Source organism: Eurytemora carolleeae, unplaced genomic scaffold (genome assembly GCF_000591075.1).
Source record: "Eurytemora carolleeae unplaced genomic scaffold, Eaff_2.0 scaffold145, whole genome shotgun sequence".
NCBI classification, from domain to species: Eukaryota; Metazoa; Arthropoda; class Copepoda; order Calanoida; family Temoridae; genus Eurytemora; species Eurytemora carolleeae.
Genome location: NW_019396195.1, coordinates 12,080 through 34,604, shown reverse-complemented (window position 1 = coordinate 34,604; position 22,525 = coordinate 12,080). Strand labels below are relative to the sequence as shown.

General features: G+C 31.0%; 1 protein-coding gene across 1 annotated transcript in view; it reads right to left on the bottom strand.

Annotated features, from left to right (window-relative positions):
- Positions 1-17,516, bottom strand: part of LOC111697842 (protein disulfide-isomerase 2-like) — a 19,239-nt gene extending 1,723 nt beyond the window's left edge. The window contains 11 exon segments of the mRNA XM_023467970.1: positions 128-196; positions 653-787; positions 1,099-1,284; positions 1,751-1,861; positions 2,107-2,327; positions 2,330-2,568; positions 2,660-2,805; positions 3,324-3,428; positions 3,518-3,583; positions 8,410-8,415; positions 17,503-17,516. Coding sequence (XP_023323738.1) covers positions 128-196; positions 653-787; positions 1,099-1,284; positions 1,751-1,861; positions 2,107-2,327; positions 2,330-2,568; positions 2,660-2,805; positions 3,324-3,428; positions 3,518-3,574 — 1,269 coding nt within the window. The 5' untranslated portion in view covers positions 3,575-3,583; positions 8,410-8,415; positions 17,503-17,516.
- Between the last annotated feature and the right edge of the window lie 5,009 nt (positions 17,517-22,525).

Sequence of the window (22,525 nt, the reverse complement as noted above, 5' to 3'; positions counted from 1 at the left end):
GGGGGGGTAGGACACGAGCATTCATTATTGCATCATAAAAAATAGACAAGATTTTTCAACACTCTCGGTAAACAGTAAAAATAAATCCTCGAGAAAAAAAAAAATCCTAACTATCGTTCACGCTTACCTGAACTTTAATATCTTCAACTTCATTTCCAGTAGAATCCATCTTGGCGATAACAATCTCTTCGTTGTCCTATAATACAACACAGATGGTGAAAAAGAATTCCAATGTTAGCATTTGCATTTTACAAAAATAGTAATCATTTACTCTTTTACATAATGTTTCACCAAATATTTAATTTTAATTTCACTTTCTTTAAGAAGTAATTTCATACAACGCAAAAACTCGTTTCTTTCACTTTATTTTAATTGTTAGTATGTAGTTAATTCCAAACAAATATGCTTATTGGGACACCCTGAAACTTTTTTTGGCTTTTTAGAAAATAATAATTTCAAGTGACCACGATTTAAAGAGGCGAAAGAAGGAAAGTGAAAAATGTAAAATTTGGAAATATTAATCAATTGTCAAAGAGAAAAACATGGATAACTAATTTAATCTTAATCACTCAACAAAGCTTTAAATAAAATTCCGTCTAAAATTCCTTCAAGATACCGTCCATAGTCCCTTTTATGTCAAATATATTTCTACCTTGAACTTCTCTCCGAGCTGGGTATAGATTGGCTCCAACTGCTTGCAGTGTCCACACCATGGAGCATAGAACTCAACAAGGACATCCTTACTGGTATCAAGAGCGACATCGGCGAAGTTCTTGCCAACTAGCACCTGGACACGATCAATTTTTAATAATTTAATAAAATATTGATCAGAAATACAGAAATAGTAACAAAGGTTAAATCATTTTAATCTTTTCTGTAATACGACTCAACTTCCGGGTAGAGGAATCTAATATCGGACATTCCGGCGAATTTACTGCCTTAAAATCCGAACTGATGAAATTAAAACCCTCTCGTTAAAAAAGCATTCTCGAAATTTGATCCTATGTATGACATTCTAAAAAGACGTAAAAATAGAGATGTGAGAAAATCTCAAATTAAAAAAAAGCACAACCAAATGTTAATAGTAATCTCTCCTACCTTGACAGGCTCCTTGTCCCAGTCCTCGGGGATCTCCTCTGACATGAGGTGGGGCTTCAGCTCTCCGGCCTTGTAGGAGTTGACGAAGGCTCTGACATTTTCCTCGGTGATGTCCTTGTTAGCGGGCTTGAACTTGGACATGTCCTCTTCAAGCTTGATAATTCTCATGCTGGGAAGCTCAGAATCCTACAATATCAGATAAGTCAAATTTAAAACCAATCTTTTTTAAAACATAAAAGGAAAAAAATCTTAATAAATTGAACCATGCGGAGGTCAAGAATCAATTGATAGAAGAAGTTTAACACAAAAAGTTGAAATTCTTTTTAAATCAGACTAGGCTTAACTAAAACCAAAATTCTATTAGCATACCTAAATCTAAAAACTTAAAAATTAAACCTCAGCAGGGTGAATATTTTCCTGAACAATAATTTTCCTCTTAGAAAATTTACAACACTGATCCTAAGTTATCAGTATTCAGAATAAATAATGCAAGTTTCATGGCTTAATGAAAATTATATTTGAAATAAGTTAAAAGTAGATGGCATATGTGAGTAGTTAACTGATCCAGGAAACCGGTTTCACCTCCAGGTGAATAAATCCTACATCCAATCATGACTCAGCAATAATTCCTGGTTACGTGGCAGGTCTTTACCTCGAGTCCGAAGAACTCCATGATCCTCTTGTGATCGTCCTCGTCAGTGTTGATGGTGACGAACAGAAGCTCTCCCTTGTTCTCCTTGGCGATGGTCCTGGCAACTTCAGTCTAAAAAAACATAATTTAATATATTTTTGAATGGTAACATTATTCACAGGTGGTAGGTTTCCAATATAATTACAACAAGTGTAAACAGCAGTTCAGCATAATTTCAACGACGAAATAAAATTTTTATTTGACTGAGAAATAAAATGCGGGAAAATCATAAACAGGACAGTTAAGTTATTTCAGTGGAAACGCAGGTGTTTGTATGGGATGTAAATATATGAGGATAAGATATTAATCCTTCACACCTGGGCAGCATACTCATCAGCCTTGGCGGACACGAACATCAGGAGGTGGGACTTAATCTCTCCGGAGAAGATCTTCTGTGCGGTCTCTTGGTTGAAGTCAATGACAAGGGGGAGGGCGTTTCCGGCCACGAACTTAGTGAGGGCAGCTTCAGTCATCTCTCCCTCAAAGTTATTACGGCCCTCGTCAAACTTCTTGAATAGGGAAACGGCGGCAGCTTCTAAACATTATAAATTAAAATTTTAAAACAAGTATTACCAAACTGATCAGTCATAAGAGCCGATTTAAATGATATACACCTAACCTTGAAAAATCCAATGACCGCTATATCATTCTCCTCGACGAAGGCCTTGGCGGCATCAACAGTTTCCAGAGTCTTGGCGGGGGGACCGGTCTTCTTCTCCAACCAGGAGACGATGGTTTCGGCGGTACGACCGCCATTGTATTCAGATGCCTTTCCATTCCTTAAAACAGGTTTGATCATCCAAATAGTTTTAAAAATCTAAATTATGATTTATAAACGGCGAAATACTCAATCTCCTGTAAAAAAGTTACCTAAAGAGTTTGAGTGTAGGGTATCCTCGGACCTCGAATTTCTCTGCCAGTTTACCCTCCTCGGTAGCATCAACTTTACCCAGAAGGATTGAAGACTCTTTCTCAGCCAGAGTTTGGGCGGCTTTAGCGTATTCAGGGGCTAACGACTAGAAAATATCATTGTAAATTACAATGTTATAAATATCAGGGTCCGTCCTAGAGAACGATTTTTGTACATGACCACTTTAGTATTTACTTAGGGTTAGGTTAAGACACTTTCTGGGCCGAGCGCTGCGGCTAGGACAGGCTAGGGGGCCGAGCGCTGCGGCCACGGGTAAGGTTAAGTTAAGACACTTTCTGCAAGATCCATGTACAAAATTGATAGGAGGGGGGAGGGGGGTCCATAAATCGTTCTCTAGGAATTTACCTAAATATTACATCAGGAGTGTAAAGCAAATGAGTTAAAATTTAAAAAGTTAACTGAGGCTTTAGGAACAGTTCTTAACAGAAATTGAGAATGAAAATATTCCCAAGCTGTGTTGCAAATTGTATTTATGTAAACATATGAACAAGGTGTGAAAAAACCCTAAGGTAAAGATTTAGATAGATTTCAAAAGTATCCATGAACAAAAAAACCTTTCTTCAGAATTGAACCGAGATTTAAAATGTTAGAATAGAAACCTACCTTGCAATGTCCGCACCATGGAGCATAGAATTCGACAAGGACGAATTCATTTCCGTCCACAACCTCTTGAAAGTTGGACTCTGTTAACACAAGGACACCCTCATCCTTAACAAACACCGTGTGTTTAAAATAATTTATATAGAAATGACGCTTTAAAAAATCTAATAAATCTTATGGATTAAACGATATAATACCTTGGTAACCTCTCCTAAACACACCGCAAGAGCACTCAACAAAACCAATACTTTCATTTTAGGGCTGAAATATAATAATTATGAGGATATTTTCAAGATACGCGTCAATATATAAACAATCAGTATGGACTACGTATACTAACTTTAAAACTGATGAAATAAGAGAAGAAAACCGACATAAAAATCCCTTGATTCACTTGTTAATAAGGGTATTCAGCCTGTATCACAGGAGTCACAGTTGTATGTAACTAGTATCTATACACGTACTGGTACACGTCAGCTGAACGCTGAATATGTGTTTCACTAACTCAACAGACATGGCACTCTTTCATTGGTCAATTACCGGATAAATTTTGGCTTTCCATTGGTCCAAATATTCGAGGAAAGGGAATGCCAAGGAGTATTGAATAGAAGGGAGATACAACTGACGCGGCCCACCCTACCATATGATGAGTATATACATGCTTTGCAGACGGTGCTTCATTTGTATAAAACCCAATATGTGTCGCGTATATATACAATAACCTATTCTTAATTTTTCTTATAAAAATGGAGTACCGTCTGCAAAGCTTTTATAATCATATGGTAGGGCGGGCCGCGTCAATTGTGTCTCCTTTTATTTTACACTCCCTGGGGAATACTGCTCTCTCATTGGTTGAACATTTGGTTCCAGACGTGCCCGTACGATAAGTTCTGACAGGTAGAAGAAAACAGACTTTCACAAAATACCGGTTGAAAAAAACACCGGTTGGACATATTTGACTTTTTTTAAAATAGAATAAAAATAGCAGTTTTCTTACTTTTATTAATTTGTCTGACAACATTAATATTTTATAGAACAAATGCAATGGAATGAATGAATATTATATGTTTATATTTATTCTGGGAGATTACCCAGCTGGAAAATAAATGATTCTTTCCTGAGAAATTCTTAGGACTTGGTTATAATGTTTACGGATTTTTAGGGGAATTTTAAGGAGTATTAGTTTCGAGAATTCCTGGGAATTTTTCCGGAATCTCACCCCAAGACAATCCTGAGAATTTCTCCTGATTACTTCTCCGGAAATTCCTGAGAAATTCTTAGGACTTGGTCACCATGGTTACAGATTTAAGGGGAATTTAATGAAAGAATTAGTTTCAAGAAATTCCTGAGAATTCTCCAGAATTTCACCTCAAGAAATTCCTGAGAAATTCTACTGAAATCTTCTCCGGAAACTCCTGAGAAATTCTTAGGACTTGGTCACCAAGTTTTCTGGATTTTTAGGGGAATGAAATAAGAAAATAAGTTTCAAGAAATTCCTGAGAATTTCTCTGGAATTTTTCTCTAGAAATCTCTAAGAATTTCTCCGAAATATTTGTTGGAAATTCCTGAGAAATTCTCAGGACTTCATCACAGAATTTTCAAGTTCCATTTTCTTCAATAGGTGTCTCTGAGGTTATCTTCTATTATGCACTGCCCCAACTAAATCTTTTTTTCTTTGCATCCTTATTGATAAAAAATGATAATTTACTTTAGAACCATCATTTAAAAAAAATGTTTGAACATTTTTTTTGTTTCTTTTATTTTTTCTTAACAATTCAGTTGTCTGAATAAACAAAATACATGACAACTTGAGTAAGATCAAAAACAACTATAACATTCTGACTTAAGTAGATGGTTAAACTTCTAAAAAGTTGGTGGGGCAATGTAGTTCTTAAGTTATTCACTACTATTGGGCTTAATTCCTGGTTAGTGAATTTACTCAGGAATATGCTGAGAATATTTTAAGATATTCCTGAGGAACTCTTGAGAAAATCTTGGGATAAGTTCCCAGGAAATTCCCAGGAATTGGTCCTGAAGAACTTTTTGCTGGAAATTCTCAAGAATTTCAAAAAATTTTAAAGAAATTTTCTCCAGTTTTTCTGCAGAATTGGTAACAAGAAATTCCCTGGAATTGGTTACAAGAAATTCCTTGGATAGAGTTATGAGAATTTCCTCAGAGTGGGTTACAAGAAATTCCTCGGAATAGCTCTCGAAATTTTCTCCAGATTTTCCTGTGAAAGATTCCTTGGAATTTCCGCGGATTCCCAGGAAAGATTCCTATGAATTTCCGCGGATTTTCTGCAAAATTGTTACTTGGGTAATGTTTAGAAATATGTATGTTTAATGCAAAATTGATAGAAAGATTGTTAAAAAATAGATAGATAGATTTGTGGATGTATAATATATCTATCTATCTATCTATCTAGATTATCGATCAATCTATCTATCTATAGCTAAAATATATGATCTGCCTCCCACCCCCAGCCTACACACTTCCCCTTCATCTTATTGGTTGAATTGAATGGGCCGGTTTTAGAGTAACAGTTTAACACCTTAAATGTAGATGTCTCTAGTATATGTATATTTTAATGTGATAAACTTATATTTACCCCTTTTTTAACTAAAGCAATTTACTTAATTTTTTAATCAAATTGACAATATTAGTCTTAAAGTTATTAGTTATTAGTTACCGCTTATTTGCTGGGAAAACTGTTGACAATTTTGAACTTTAAATCATCCGTTCATGGGAGTTTCAAAACTGCCACATAAACCTTGCCCTTTTTCTCTATAAAGTGGTATTTGTGGTTATTAAATTTCTGTAGTTAGAAAATTGACAAAGTTACAGTTTCTGGATTTTCGTAAATTTCATGAAAAATGCGGTACATAAAAGCCCAATTATTTGGGAATCAAGATGTCTTCCAATCTGCAAAAAACGCCTTTTCTAAATTGTTCTTAAAATTGAATTTTGCGAAAAAAAAGTAAATTCAATCCATAAACTACATTGGTCGACAACAATTCACTAGTATAATATAAAATTTAGTTATTTCAAGTATCGGAATTAATTGGCAGCTTCTTTACATAATAATAATAATAATAATAATATGTAAGTAATAATTCAATTAAAACAGTTTATTGTAACAAGTTTCAAAATTATAAATAAAATTATAAAAAAGTTATAACTAAAAAATTAAAAAAATTTTATACAATGTTATTAAAAGACGTTTTGTGCAATTTTCTTACTGTTACAATCAAGTAAATAAACAATTACCGATTGGATTAACAAATATGTCAATTAATTTGATCCATATACACAAATATGATGCACAAATTTTGGCTCATTTGGTTACGCAATTTTAACGATAATTTGGAACAAAATAAGATTTCCACTTTAAACAGCATCAAATTGAGAATTTGGAGAGGAATGGTAAATTAACACTCAGGACACTAATTACTCCATTAGAGGGATGGTAATTAACACTCAGGACACTAATTACTCCATTAGAGGGATGGTAATTTACACTCAGGACAATAATTACTCCATTAGAGGGATGGTAATTAACACTCAAGACACTAATTACTCGATCTGGGGGATAGTAATTAGCACTCAGGACACCAATTACTCGATCGGAAGGATGGTAATAAACACACAGGACACTAATTGCTCCATCGGAGGGATGGTAATTAACCCTCAGGGCACTAATCACTCGATTGGAAGGATGGTTATTATAACTCAGGACACTAATTACTCCCTGGAAAGGATGGTAATTAACACTTGGGAGACTCATTACTTGATGGGAGGGATGGTAATTAACACCCGGGACACTAGTTACTCCATCAGAGGGATGGTAATTAACACTTTATCATTTTATCAAGTAAAAGGAATTGAGTCTTTGCCACAAACTCTGAATTTAAAATTCCTATTTCTTTGGAACCCAATGTTGCAAATCTTAGATGTTTCAAACTTACATTATTTGATCTAACAGAATTCATAGTTTGAGATATCTAAGGTCTACGACATTGGAATCCAAAGATATAGTGTTTTAAAAAGCAGAGTTTGTGGCAAAGACTCAATTCCTTTATCTCAAGATTATGGTTAAATATTTATATTTTAGATTTTTTTAAAAATTAATTTTTGCAGACCAGTTTTTCCATTTTTCAAAGATAAGCAGTAACTAAAAATGCATACTAAAGCTACAAAGCATACCATTATAAATAGCTGTAACACTTATTGGAGCTTTTCTACTATAAAAAGTTTGTACAATTTTTTTGGCACTTAATAGTTCATACACATGACATATTAATTTTGTAAAGCATCTATAACAGCTGACTTAATTTAAAAATTATGAAATATACTGAATTAAGTAAATATCTTTGCGAAGTGTTGCAAAAATTATGCTAACAGTTCAAATAAAATGTGCACAAGCAATTTGCTTAATTGCTTTTTGAGTTTTGAAATCGTAGAATGTATGTCACTGGAAATAAACATGTATTTGCAAACCTTCTGCAAAAAAAACATTAAAAAACTGCGCACAAAATGTTGCAAACTGATATTTTTAGCAAAACTTGTTTAAAACTATTATATTGAAAAAGTGAAAAAGTTGCAGCATTCTAACGAAAACCACTTTTAAAGTTATTTAGTTATACAGGGGTGGGGGGGGGGGGAAACCCCCCATGAAAATATTTAGTTTTTAAGAATGAAACAAAGATGTGGATATCATAATTCATACTTGATCAGATTTCAAGGGTACAGTTGTGAATCAGATGTGCCATGTTATTAATTGATGAATTTAATTTAAAAACATGGAGAACGCTAAACTTGGCCGGGGGGTGTTAAAGGCAAAAAAATCGAAAATATTTTAAATTATTTTTTTTTCAACATTTTTTAAAAATATTTTTTCTCCAAAAAAATTTTTTAAAATTTTTTTTCCACGGGCAACGCCGGGCCCTTCAGCTAGTCATATTTAAAAATTATAACTTTTTCTCCCTTCTTTTACTTTTCCGAGAATTTTCATCTGATTGGTTTAGCTGAAAAGAAAAATATCGATTTCTCTAAAAATAAACAATGATCAGAAATCAAAAAAGTTAATAACTTTTACTGTTCCAAAGACGTAGTTTTATTATTGCTTTTGTGAAACATAAATTTCCAAATTTAATGGGAGTGTAAGTTAATATTTAAAATATTTGTTTTGTATACAGTGCACCAAATAGATTGTCAAGTTGACAATCTATTTGCAGTGCACTTAAAACGCCGAAATAGTTGGCCACCAGATGTCTCAGCTCTTGATGCTTTGAATGATTACACGTGGCAGAGATACCTAACCAAAAAAGTCGTTTTAAGTTGACTGTATGTAAAACAAATAACAAATTTTATTAAATATTAACTACAAATTACATCGAAAAATAATCGATGACTTTCTGTTTTGATATCTGAAACTTTGAAACTAAATGGAGTATTTTACGATACAAGTCTAATAATGCAACTTTCTGAATTTGTATGAACGCTACGTTCTTCAGTTTAAGTCGTTTTTAACAATTTTCTCCTTATAGACGCAACAGATAAAAGTATGATTAATAGCAATTAAAAGCGATTATTTTTTGTCGTAAGCATGTACCCCCTTTCATTTTTCGCCAACACTCCCTTTAAGGCTAAAAAGGTTAATCATTTTTAAGATAGAAAGTAATATGATTTTACTAGAGAAATAGAAGTTTTTCGAGATATATACAAATATATTCATTATTAATCAATGAATCATTAATTTATCGATGGTGAATTGGTCTACTTAAAGCAGTAAGGCATTGAGAAGAAAATCAAATTTTTAAAATCTAAAGTTTGAAAAATCTGGGAGAAACAAAAACATGATTAGGGTTTCCAATCGGAATATCGCAATGATTTTGTTTCTGCTTGCGCCATTTCATTGCGCTGAATTGTGCTATAATTGTGAACAAGGAAGTAATTAAATATTCGCGGAATTGCGCGGAATTGCATGAAAAGGAATTGCTTCGCAAAGGCTTTTCCATTCAAAAATCAATAATTTTAACTTTGACCGAAACAAATTTTTGCAGCAGACTCAAGAATGGAAATTATCTCTGTAGATTCTAATATAATGACTAGGAATTTTTTCACATTTTAAAAAAACTTTTAAGTTTCTTGTGGTTAAGCTACTATTTACTAATCAACAATTTAATGTGATAAATTTTTTTGCTTAAAATTTTAAGATTCATTTAATCAAAATTATATATATTGCTACAGTGAGAACCTGAAAACTTTGGTATATGAAGACAATATTACAGTGTATTAGATGTTGTTACAAAGCAAAAAGTTTTAATAAGTAACTTATTAAACTTAGTCAGTTCAAGCAGACCCAGAGTCTAAAAGTCGTCGTCTTATGCCAGAGTTTTCTGGTTATCATGCTGTTTATAAATATTTTGAAATAAAAATTAATTTAAAATTTAAGTTCAGTTTATTGTATGCACAACAAAAGTTTGAGGTTTAGGAAACAGATAAAAAATAGGTATTTTCAAAGTTTTTGTAAAAGGCAAAAAAGATCAAAAATATGAGGAAACAGACCAAAAGATTTTCAAAGTTTTTGTAAGAAGCCTGGAAACGGTTCGGAATCAGATAAAAAATTACTAGAAATCCCCTCAAAAATAATGGGAAATCCCATTTTCAGTGTTGATCCGTTTGAATGTCACCCCTTCCCAGCAAACAAAAACTCGAGTTAAAATCGAGTAACATTCGACTTTTTCCTTCCAGAAGTGAAGTTTTAATCGAGTTTAAAAGCGTAGTTTTCACCTGCAATAGACGTGCCATATCTGGATTAAAACTCGACTTTTTACCAAGCTGGCCAAACATAATTGTTCATCAATCATATGATGTTTGTAAACTGTAAAACTTGGATAAATAAAATTGTCATGCTGTGTATCTAAATAATAATTCTATTTAGTTTCTTGTTTCTAGAGGGGTTGTAAAAATCGATGTCGACTTGATGATTTCTGGATGATTTTTGGATGATTTTTGGATGATTTCTGGATGATTTCTGGATGAGATTTGGGTAATATCTGTATGATGAGAAGTGGGGTTTTTTTCTGCAATAGTCGTGCCATATCTAGGTTAAAACTTGACTTTCATCAAGTTGGGGGGTTTAAAAAAATATCGATTGGGTGATATTTGGACAATATATGGGTGATGTATGGATGATATTTGGATGATATGAGGGTGATATTTGGATGATGTGTGGCTGATTTATGGATATTATCTGCAAGATGCTATGTGGGTGATATTTGGATAACTTACCCTAAATTAATAGTAAAATAATTTGAAAATATTTTTTTTTAATGATAGAAGACGACATTAAAATAGTTTTATGACTCCGTTATTTTGGGGCATTTCCGTGTTGAGGCGTTTCTGTGTTGAGGCGTTTCCATGTCACCAAAGTGTTTCTCGTTTTTAACCTATATCCCCCTTTTTTTGCTGCGAACACTCCTTTTTCATGTGCACAGAATATTTTAAAATATCTGAAAAATAATTTTTTATCATTTTTTTAATAAATTTCATGCTTTAATAAATGTCTATTTTTTGTTTCGTTTATCAAAGGCTTTTTGTAATTTGTTAGTAGTTAATTTAATTGGCTTTATTATAAAAAAAGTTAGGGGCTATTTAATATTATGTTTTGATTCCCTTCAATTATTTTCCTTGTTCATTTCCAAAGAGAATAGAATATATATTAGAGGGGAATTTAAAGAATCTCTCGGTATGAATTTTTTTCAGTCCCTTTCAGCCTGAAAGGGAGTTCAAAGTGTACAAATTTTTGTAAATGTTCACAAATTATATGCAGTAGAGTACATTAATACAGTATGTTTCCTAGACTATTCATTTCAATTTAGAATTTTTTAAACATTTAAATAAACTTTATAATGAATTAGGTGAATAAAAAACATCATATGATTTATAGTTATAAGTTTATAACGGAAAATCATCGTTTGTAAAGTGAAAGGCATAGAGTCTATGTGAAATGATCATTGGTCAATTATGAAACCAGTCTATTTCAAAATTTGGTTTTCTTTTAACAATAATAAAAAGGTAATATAGCTTAAATATGTGAAGTACACCTGCAGTATGGAAACAGTACAACAAAATGGCCGTTTTACACTTTTTTCTAGTAAATTCCACTCTAATACATATTCTATTCTCTATGTTCATTTCTAGTTTTTTGGAAAACAACTTCAGCTTAAGACGAATTCCAACATTTATTTTTCTTTTCNCCCCCCCCCCCCCTCCACTGTTTTCATTGACTCACAAATAAATTAATACAAAATCTAAAGTCTAAATTGCTATTTTGTTGAGAAGGAGAATTTTAAAACCTAACTTTAAGTTTGAAGAACAAGCAATTCTATTAAATGAAAAGAACGGTGGTAGTGTAGTGGATTGTTCTAGAATCAGGCTGCAGTACACACAGTACTGCAGTATGTAGATCAGGGTCTCCACAGTAGACAACTTACGATTTTAATTTTGATTTACATCCATGCTTTTGAACAGAATGAATACACAAAAACATGGAAAAAAAGAGAAGCTGTCAATTAAAAAAGCTTCTCTTGAATTTCTTGTAAACTTGCAATTAGAAAAATTTTGTGAACAATTAAAACCTACATAAAAAGTTGTCTTTATTTTATTAATATAATCGCATACTGCACAGTTACACCGCATCAAATGTTAAATCTTTGAAAATTGAATTTGTAAACTGTAATACACAATGCGTAAGCAAAAATCCATGCATTTAAAAAACCTGTTAAATTTTCGCATATGTTTTTGGAATTTCGTTTTTTGTAAATAGAATTCTTATGGTATTATTTTAAAGAGTGAGGGGAGGGTATACAGATACTTTAATGTCTCATTTAAAAAAAAATTTTGTTTAAATATTTGAAACGATTAAACTAGGGTTTCCAGTGAAAAAGGAAAATCGTTCCTTGAAAATTTCGCAATGTAAGCAAATAAATTTTTTTGCTTTTTTTCGCGAAATTTTGCAAAGAAAATGCGAAGCTTTCGCAGAATAAGAAATGCGAAAATTTCGCGAAAAAGTAAGAAAATTTCGTGAAAAAATATGAAATCTTTTTTTAAAATGCAAAAATTTTAAGAATATTCATCAAAAAGACAAAATTTTGAGAATACAAGATGCATGTTCCGCAAAAATGTTCACAAAAATATTTTTACAAATTGCAAAATTTTCGCAAAAATATATTTCGCAAAATTTTTTTCACAAAATTTCGCTTTGTTTTCGCATTTTTCGCTTCATTGATTTTAGCGAAAAGTTTTGTTCACTGGAAACCCCTGATTCAATCCGCGATAGAAAATAGTAAATAGGATTAAGGTACAAGAAAGAAATTAGTGAACTATCAAAGATCCTCGGCATATAGTAGGGCTGGGCGTCGTTCCTGGGGAATGATGGTTCTTTCACGAGAAACTATCAAGAACGATTCCATCGTTCCTAAAAAGAACTAACGCATAGAACAAGTTCTTAAAAATATTGAAATAATTAGTAAAAGAACAAACGTGGAACAATCAGAAATTGATTGAAAAGAACGTTAAAATCAGGAACGCGTTCTTATTATCAAGAACGAGTTCTAAGTCGGGATACATTTTAAATCAGGAATTTGTGTTCTAAATTATCTAGAAATAATAGAAGATTTTTTTTAATAAAAATTTAATTAAAATTTAATTAAGATTTTACATATAAATATAGCTCTGAAGAGATAAGATGCTCGGAACCTGGCCTCTTTCAGGTAACACTACAGTCATATTTAGGCAAGACTAAAAGCAGGTTCAATATGGAGCTCACCCATAACATTCTGTAAAGAAATAGCTTTGTTTACAAACCATCTGAAAACAATTTGAAAAAATCGTAAAATAATCTTTTGTTCTTACCCCTGTTTCTAAAATAACAATTTTCAGAAAGGAATTGAATCTTTGCCACAAACTCAAATTTTCCAATTCCTGGTGTTGTAAACCTTAGATATTTCAAAATATGAATTATGTTGGATCAAATAATCTTAGATTTAAAGATTAAAGGTTTACAGAATCAGGTTGCATATATATAGGGATTAGAATATTGGTAAACACTCAATTCCTTTGGTTTAAAAATGTTTGATTGCAATGATTGAAGATATATATAATAATTTAGTTTAATATAAAAAGGTTTAATGTATAGCATTGCAAGGACTGAAGATATATACAATAATTTAGGTTAATATAAAAAGATTTACAGAATCAGGTTGCATAAATATAGGGATTAGAATATAGGTAAACAATCAATTCCTTTGGTTTAAAAATGTTTGATTCCAATGACTGAAGATATATATAATAATTTAGGTTAATATAAAAAGGTTTAATGTTTAGAATTGCAAGGATTGAAGATATGTACAATAATTTAGGTTAATATAAAAAGGTTTGATGTTTAGCATTGCAATGACTGAAGATATATGTAACAATTTAGGTTAATATAAAAATGTTTGATGTTTAGCATTGCAATGACTGAAGATATATAAAACAATTTAGGTTAATATAAAAAGGTTTGATGTTTAGCATTGCAATGACTGAAGATTTATATAACAATTTAGGTTAATATAAAAAATTTTGATGTTTAGCATTGCAATGACTGAAAATATATATAACAATTTAGGTTAATATAAAAAGGTTTGATGTTTAGCATTATGACTAAAGATATATACAATAATTTAAGTTAATATAAAAAGGTTTGATGTTTAGCATTGCAATGACTAAAAATATATACAATAATTTAGGTTAATATAAAAAGATCTTGAATATGGAGGAATACTGGAACTGTAGAAACTACACCGTGGAGAGTAAATTTGGCGAATATCCAGAAGTATTCATCATCCTCACAATCCTCATGATCATTGGTACCTTCCTCTACTGGGTTCTTCGCTGCTACTTCAACAGTATTGAAGATCACAGGATGAACATCAACATTTTCCTCAACAAGCGGATAACAGAGGTAATACTGGCTGTTTTATGGACAATAGTAAAAATATTATATTAATAAAATGGTCCTAAATTTACTAACTTTGAGATAATACTGGCTACTTTATGGACAATAGTAAAAATATTATATTAATAAAATGGCGCAAAATTTACTACCTTTGAGCTAATACTGGCTACTTTACGGAAAATAGTAAAAATATTATATTAATAAAATGGCCCTAAATTTACTACCTTTGAGCTAATACTGGCTACTTTATGGACAATAGTAAAAATATTAATTTAATAAAATGGCCCTAAATACTAAATTTACTACCTTTGAGATAATACTGGCTACTTTATGGACAATAGTAAAAATATTTTATTAATAAAATGGCCCTAAATTTACTAACTTTGAGCTAATACTGGTCACTTTATGGACAATAGTAAAAATATTATATTAATAAAATGGCCCTAAATTTGCTACCTTTGAGATAATAATGGCTACTTTATGGACAATAGTAAAAATATTAGAATAATAAAATGGCCCTAAATTTACTACCTTTAAGATAATACTGGCTACTTTATGGAAAATAGTAAAAATATTAGATTAATAAAATGGCCCTAAATTTACTACCTTTGAGCTAATACTGGCTACTTTATAGACAATAGTAAAAATATTAGATTAATAAAATGGCCCTAAATTTACTATCTTTGAGCTAATACTGGCTACTATATGGACAATAGTGAAAATATTATATTAATAAAATGGCCCTAAATTTACTATCTTTGAGATCATACTGGCATATTATGGATAATAGTAAAAATATAATATTGATAAAATGGTCCTAAATTTACTACCTTTGAGGTAATACTGGCTACTTTATGGACAATAGTAAAAATATAATATTAATAAAATGGCCCTAAATTTACTACCTTTGAGCTAATACTGGCTACTTTATGGAAAATTGTAAAAATATTATATTAAGAAAATGGCCATAAATTTACTACCGTTGAGCTAATACTGGCTACTTTATCGACAATAGTAAAAATATTATATTAAAAAAATGGTCCTAAATTTACTACCTTTGAGCTAATACTGGCTACTTTTTAGACAATAGTAAACTTATTATATTTATAAAGTGGCCCTAAATTTACTACCTTTGAGCTAATACTGGCTACAGTATGGACAACAGTAAAAATACAATATTAATAAAATGGCCCTAAATTTACTATCTTTGAGCTAATACTGGCTACTTTATGGACAAGAGTAAAAACATTAGATTAATAAAATGGGCCTAAATTTACTACCTTTGAGATAATACTGGCTACTTTATGGACAATAGTAAAAATATTATATTAATAAAATGGCCCTAAATTTACTATCTTTGAGCTAATACTGGCTACTTTATGGACAATAGTAAAAATATTATATTAATAAAATGACCCTAAATATACTAACTTTAAGATAATACTGGCTACTTTATGGACAATAGTAAAAATATTATATAAATAAAATGGCCCTAAATATACTACCTTTGAGATAATACTGTTGACTTTATGGACAATAGTAAAAATATTATATTAATAAAAAGGTCCTAAATTTACTATTTTTGAGCTAATACTGGCTACTTCATGGACAATAGTAAAAATATTATATTAATAAAATAACTCTAAATTTACTAACTTTGAGATAATACTGGCTACTTTATGGACAATAGTAAAATATTATATTAATAAAATGGTCCTAAATTTACTATCTTTAAGCTAATACTGGCTACTTTATGGACAATAGTAAAAATATTAGATTAATAAAATGATCCTAAATTTACTATGTTTGAGCTAATACTGGCTACTTTGTGGACAATAGTAAAAATATTATATTAATAAAATGGTCCTAAATTTACTACCTTTGAGCTAATACTGGCTACTTTATGGACAAAAGTAAAAATATTATATTAATAAAATGGTCCTAAATTTACTACCTTTGAGCTAATACTGGCTACTTCATGGACAATAGTAAAAATATTTTATTAATAAAATGGGCCTAAATTTACTACAGTTGAGCTAATATACTGGCTATATTATCGACAATAGTAAAAATATTATATTAATAAAATGGCCCTAAATTTACTACCTTTGAGATAATACTGTTGACTTTAAGGACAATAGTAAAAATATTATTTTAATAAAATGGGCCTAAATTTACTACCTTTGAGCTAATATACTGGCTATATTATGGACAATAGTAAAAATATTATATTAATAAAATGGCCCTAAATTTACTACAGTTGAGCTAATACTGGCCACTTTATGGACAATAGTAAAAATATTATATTTATAAAATGGTCCTAAATATACTAACTTTGAGATAATACTGGCTACTTTATGGACAATAGTAAAAATATTATATTTATAAAATGACCCTAAATTTACTACCTTTGAGCTAATGCTGGCTACTTTATGAACAATAGTAAAAATATTTGTTGACAGATAACAGTGACACACCAGATAAACTTGGATTGAAAGGCCCGTCAGAATTCCAGTGAGGGAAATATATTCTGTCCGGATAATTCCTTTCCGTTCGGCCGCAAATACACACAACAGAGTAACCCTGTCTCAAGAAAATCGATAACAAAAATAACATAAATTACAGGTCATGGCTACTTGTACAATGTTATAATAAATATTAATAATAGAAAAAATCTTACGATTTATTTAGGTATGGTACAGGGGAAACTTATTGTTGATCAGTATTGAAATACGTTTTTAAACTTCTGAAAAAAATTACAGTTGAATATTTAACGAAATTCACTAATGCTTCATATGAAAATATTCTTGCTTAACTTTAATGATTTCACAATAACAAAAATGTTTTAAAGCTCCGTGGGGCGGATAACAAAGAAAATGCGGGCTGAAATTATTTGGTTTGGTTTGTCTCCGAGAGGAGATTTTAAGTTGAAGACGACATTCCCCGAGGTCTTAAAGCTAATGGTTAACAATTTTATATTAATAAAATGACCCTAAATTTACTAATTAAATACTGGCTACTATATGGACAATAGTAAAAATATTATATTAATAAAATGGCCCTAAATTTACTACCTTTGAGCTAATAAAATTTGATTATTCTGGATTACTTACAGTGAGAACCAGAAAACTTTGGAAGACAACATTATAACCAGACTTTTGTGTATTAGATGTTGATACAAAGTAAATCAAGATAATAGTGTCTGTTTACACTGCACAGTATCACTGAACTATTTAAAGTTATGATTTGAGCGTAAAAGGTTTCTTCCTGTTTTCTGGTTTTCACTCTGTAGTTTAGAAAATAAGAAAATTAAAATTCGGAATTTTTTTTATGGAAAATCGGGTCAGTTTTATCTGTTTAAAAATAAACTGCTATTTTAGTGTCTATCAAACATGTGGAGCAGTGTAGTGGGACCAATACCATTATTACTCTGCAAGATTATCAGATACTCTACCATCCTGGGCATGTTCCTCATAGGAAACATTTTTGTCTTCATCTCCATTTTCAGAATCCTCATAGTTTACAAGGTTATGTTCAAGTAATTTTTACCTCCATATTTAACTATATATATCCTACAGTAGGGTTTCCATTCGCAAAACTTTTGCGCAATTTTTGCGGAACGAAACGCAAAATTTTTCTATCTTTGCGCATCAGTTTTGCACGAAAAAACAACAATTTGCGCAATCATTCGCAAAAGTCATTTTGCGCAAAATTGCCCTATTCTGCTTTTACGAAACTCAAGTTTTGCGCAATTTCGCAACTAGAGTTTTGGGCATTTGTTACTTTCTTGCATTATTTTATATGAGATTAAAAAGATTTCAGAAATTTGATTAAAAAATTTAAGAATATATAATTCATACTTGATAAGGCCAAAGCTTTTAAGGGGTACTTGAAATTATTTAATAGGATTAAAATATTACCAAGTTTAACACTCTCTAATTTCTATTTCATTAATTTTGGTCCCTTAATTTAAACTTTTTGTAACTGGAAGTAACCAATTGAGTGTAGTATAAAATGGTGATCATACTCGTATGTTAATATTTTTTTATGTATGGAACAAATCTTCAGTTGTTTAATTCTAAGCTTAGAATATCAATTTTTGACAATTTGCCTAAAAAGTTACATTTTGCGTAAAACTTGCGGTTTTGCTCAAATTGCGCAAACAAAATTGCGCAAAACTAAAATTTCGTTTCATGCGCAACTTTCGCATAAAATATTTCTGGTTTTGCGCAAATTGCGCAAAAAATAGCGCAAAACTCATCGCAAAAATAGCGCAAAAGTTCGCAAAAAATTTTTTTGCGCGAAAAGATTTAGCCATTTCGTGGAAACCCTATCCTACAGTGATAACCAGAAAACTGTAGAATAGGAAAACGACATTAAAGTAATACTATAGATGTTGTTACTTACAAAGCAAATAGCATTTGTAGGGACTTTGGGAGTTATTTAAACGCTTATGATTTATAAAGGGAATTGGGAACGTTTACACTGGACAATTGCTGTGTCTCATGTTCATTGGACTATAAGAAGATATAACTTGAGTCTAAAAGTCGACTTACTATTACAGAGTTTTATGGTTATTATTATCTATTCTTAAGAGATGAAAACGTCATTTTATTTTTTTCTATGTTTTAGAACACATTTTAAGATGTCAATCAATTTCAAATAAAAAACCATTTTCCCCAGTTTCATTTTTTTGCCACAAAACAAAAACTAATATTTTCTAATCCCTTTATCTTTGAAACCTGATGGTGAACACCTTAATATTTTAAACCTAATATTATTTGATTTAATATAGTTATTTGAAATATCTGCAAAGATCAGCGTAATTTAGTTGCAAAAATATAGGGATTCGATTATCCGAGTTTCTGGCAAGAACTCTATGTCTGATGCTTGTAATTAGGATAATAGAAAAATATAGGGAATATTATCCGAGTTTCTGGCAAGAACTCTATGTCTGATGCTTGTAATTAGGATAATAGAAATTAAAAGTACATTTAAGATTGATTTATGATTAAAATTTAAACACTTGTAGAATGATTGGATTATGGAGGGGGGCCATGCCCCCCCTGGATAATACAAAATCGAAAGGAATCTACGTTTAAAAAGTAACACCTTACAATGACGAAGATTAAGGATTTGTCTAAACTCACTATTAATACAAATTTTTTAGATACTTTAAACTAAATTATATAAATGTCGTCTTACTTGTTCAGACTTAACGAACCAGCACTTATGGCCTTACACTCTACAAGGCTGTCTGAGCTCACTACTGAGAAAATTATTGAAATGTTTGTGCAAGGAAATCCCAGAAAATTGAAGCTTAAAAGAGTTAGTGAATAGGTAGATGGAGTAAATTCTATCAAATATTTCAGAAGAAATTTCGTTTATTAGTAATTATTGATGTGATGGAGTTAAGTAATAAATTTATAAAATCGAAAGGTTAAAGTTAGTTTTTCGAGCAAAGGAATAATTTTTAGACTCTATAAGGTTAGAAACACCCAATAATGTAGCGAAATCTTGTCCCCCCCTGGCTAATATCCTGAATACCCGCCTGTGTCAAAGGCAACACAGTTCCCACCAAGGTGCATGTGTATGTAAGGTTAGATACTCCTGGATGCGTTCAAGTACTATAAATGTCGTCTTCATAGTAATGGAAAATCAAAATCCTCAAATGTCGTCTTCATGATAATGGACACTCAAAATCCTCATACGTCGTAACAGACTATTGGTTGAAGATGAAGTGAAAACTTTGCTGGTGAAAGGGGGGAAGGGGGGAAGGGGGAAATCAGAGTTTTCTTTTCTTTTTTAAACCTAACAATTTGAGAAAATCCTTTACCCCTCTAGTACATTAGAGACCATCGGCATCTAGATTATCTAACCTAACACAATTTTGGCTTCAACCAATATTTTAATGTAGAGGAGGTTAAAAACAATATTTCACATATTACAGAGACCTTTTTGGTTAAACAGATCAGAAAAGACAGTTGAATTTTAGGATTCAAAATATTAATCCACAACATAAAATGATGTTTTATCTAAGGACAGAAGTAAAATTAGCTTGCAACAAGAATACAACCTAAAAAGCTGTTAATTCTAAGCTATACTCAATAGTCTAACTTAAAGATTTAGATTTTCTCCGTAGCTTTATTTGAATACAATTTTAAGGCTAGATTTATCAAACAGTTGTTGATTATTAAATCAATACAAAGCAGATTTTTTTTTTAATAATGCGTTGATCCCTAACAAGCATTTTTCAAATTACAATTTTTCAAGTAAATAATGAGAAGCTGTAAATTGACAACTTCTCTTTGTTTATAGGTATATTGATTTAAAAGCTACCAAATTTAGAATAAGAGACGTTTAATTAAAATTGCAGAAAACTACATTATCTAAAATTGTATTTTGTATTTTTTATTTTTGTTACAATTTTGATATATTGTTTTAAATTTTTTAGATGCCTTCTGGGAACTCTTATACTGTGGATATGGACATCACTGCTTGATCTTGATCTTTAGATAATCTGCAGATTAAATTAAACTTTATTCGATATCCCGCATGTTAACCATATCTAGGGCTAAGCACGTTGAAACTTTTTCTAGCCGTTTCGTTAATGGTTAGTTCCAACCATTAAAAAAGAAAAATTTGAGTTAGCCGTTAATTTTAAAGGTAAGAACGGAACATTCACTTTGTTAACGGAATTTTCTTTTTTTAAAAGAATTACCGTTAGTTAACGATCTCAAGTGCAGAAAATTTTCAACAATCTTGAACGTCTTTAGCTGTTAATGGTACCATTACAAAATTAACAGCGTTAGTGGCAAAAAGATTTCGTTAATGGTTAAAAAAATTGTTTACGGCACACCTGCTAACGGTTTTTTACAGTATTACATTAGTTTTTTAGACTATAAGACTGTATGAATATAAGACTGTACAAGACTGCAAAGACTGTAAGGCTATAAGACTACAAGACAATAAGACTGCAAGACTATAAGACTATAAGACTACAAAACTATAAGACTGTAAGACTATTAGACTATAAGACTATAAGACTATAAGACTATAAGACTACAAGACAATAAGACTGCAAGACTATAAGACTGTAAGACTGTAAGACTTTTAGACTATAAGACTATAAGACTATAAGACTATAAGACGTAAGACTAGAAGACTGTAAGACTATAAGGCTGTAAGACTATAATACTATAAGACTACAAGACTAAAAGACTGTAAGGCTATAAGACTGTAAGACTATAAGACTATAAGACTATAAGACTATAAGACGTAAGACTAGAAGACTGTAAGACTATAAGGCTGTAAGACTATAATACTATAAGACTACAAGACTAAAAGACTGTAAGGCTATAAGACTATAAGACTATAAGACTATAAGACTATAAGACTATAGACTATAAGACTGTAAGACTGTAAGACTATAAGACTACAAGACTATAAGATTACAAGGCTATAGGACTGTAAGACTATAATACTATAAGACTACAAGACCATAAGACTGTAAGACTATAATACTATAAGACTACAAGACTAAAAGACTGTAAGGCTATAAGACTGTAAGACTATAAGACTGCAAGACTATAAGACTACAAATACTATAAGACTGCTAGAAAGCCTGAAAGTTTGAAAGGTTGACTGACTTACTGACAGATCGATTATAAGTTGCAATAAATATTAAATTCTACAATATTTGTTTTAATGCACGTTTGATTGCCGTTCCACGAATTATTAAATATTTACTTTATAAAAATCAGAAAGTGAGGTAAAATAACTTTAAATAGCGAAAATAGGCGCCGCCAAAGTAAAAAATATTAAAATAGTGCCATATCGTCTTGCTTCAAATAAAACGGCAACAAATGTAAAATAAAAATGTAAAAAGGTGTAAAAGATTGTTTTAATTTTCATTTTCTTTTAAAGGTATTATAGTTTCAGGCTTAACTTCCCAGTTCTTAAGGACACATAGTCCAAATCTCAACTAGACTTAAATCCCCAGTTCTAAAGGACACAAAGTCCAAATCTCAACCAGGCTTAAATCCTCAGTTCTAAAGGACACACAGTCCAAATCTCAACCAGGCTCAACTCCCCAGTTCTAAAGGACACACAGTCCAAATCTCAACCAGGCTTAACTCCCCAGTTCTAAAGGACACACAGTCCAAATCTCAACCAGGCTTAACTCCCCAGTTCTAAAGGACA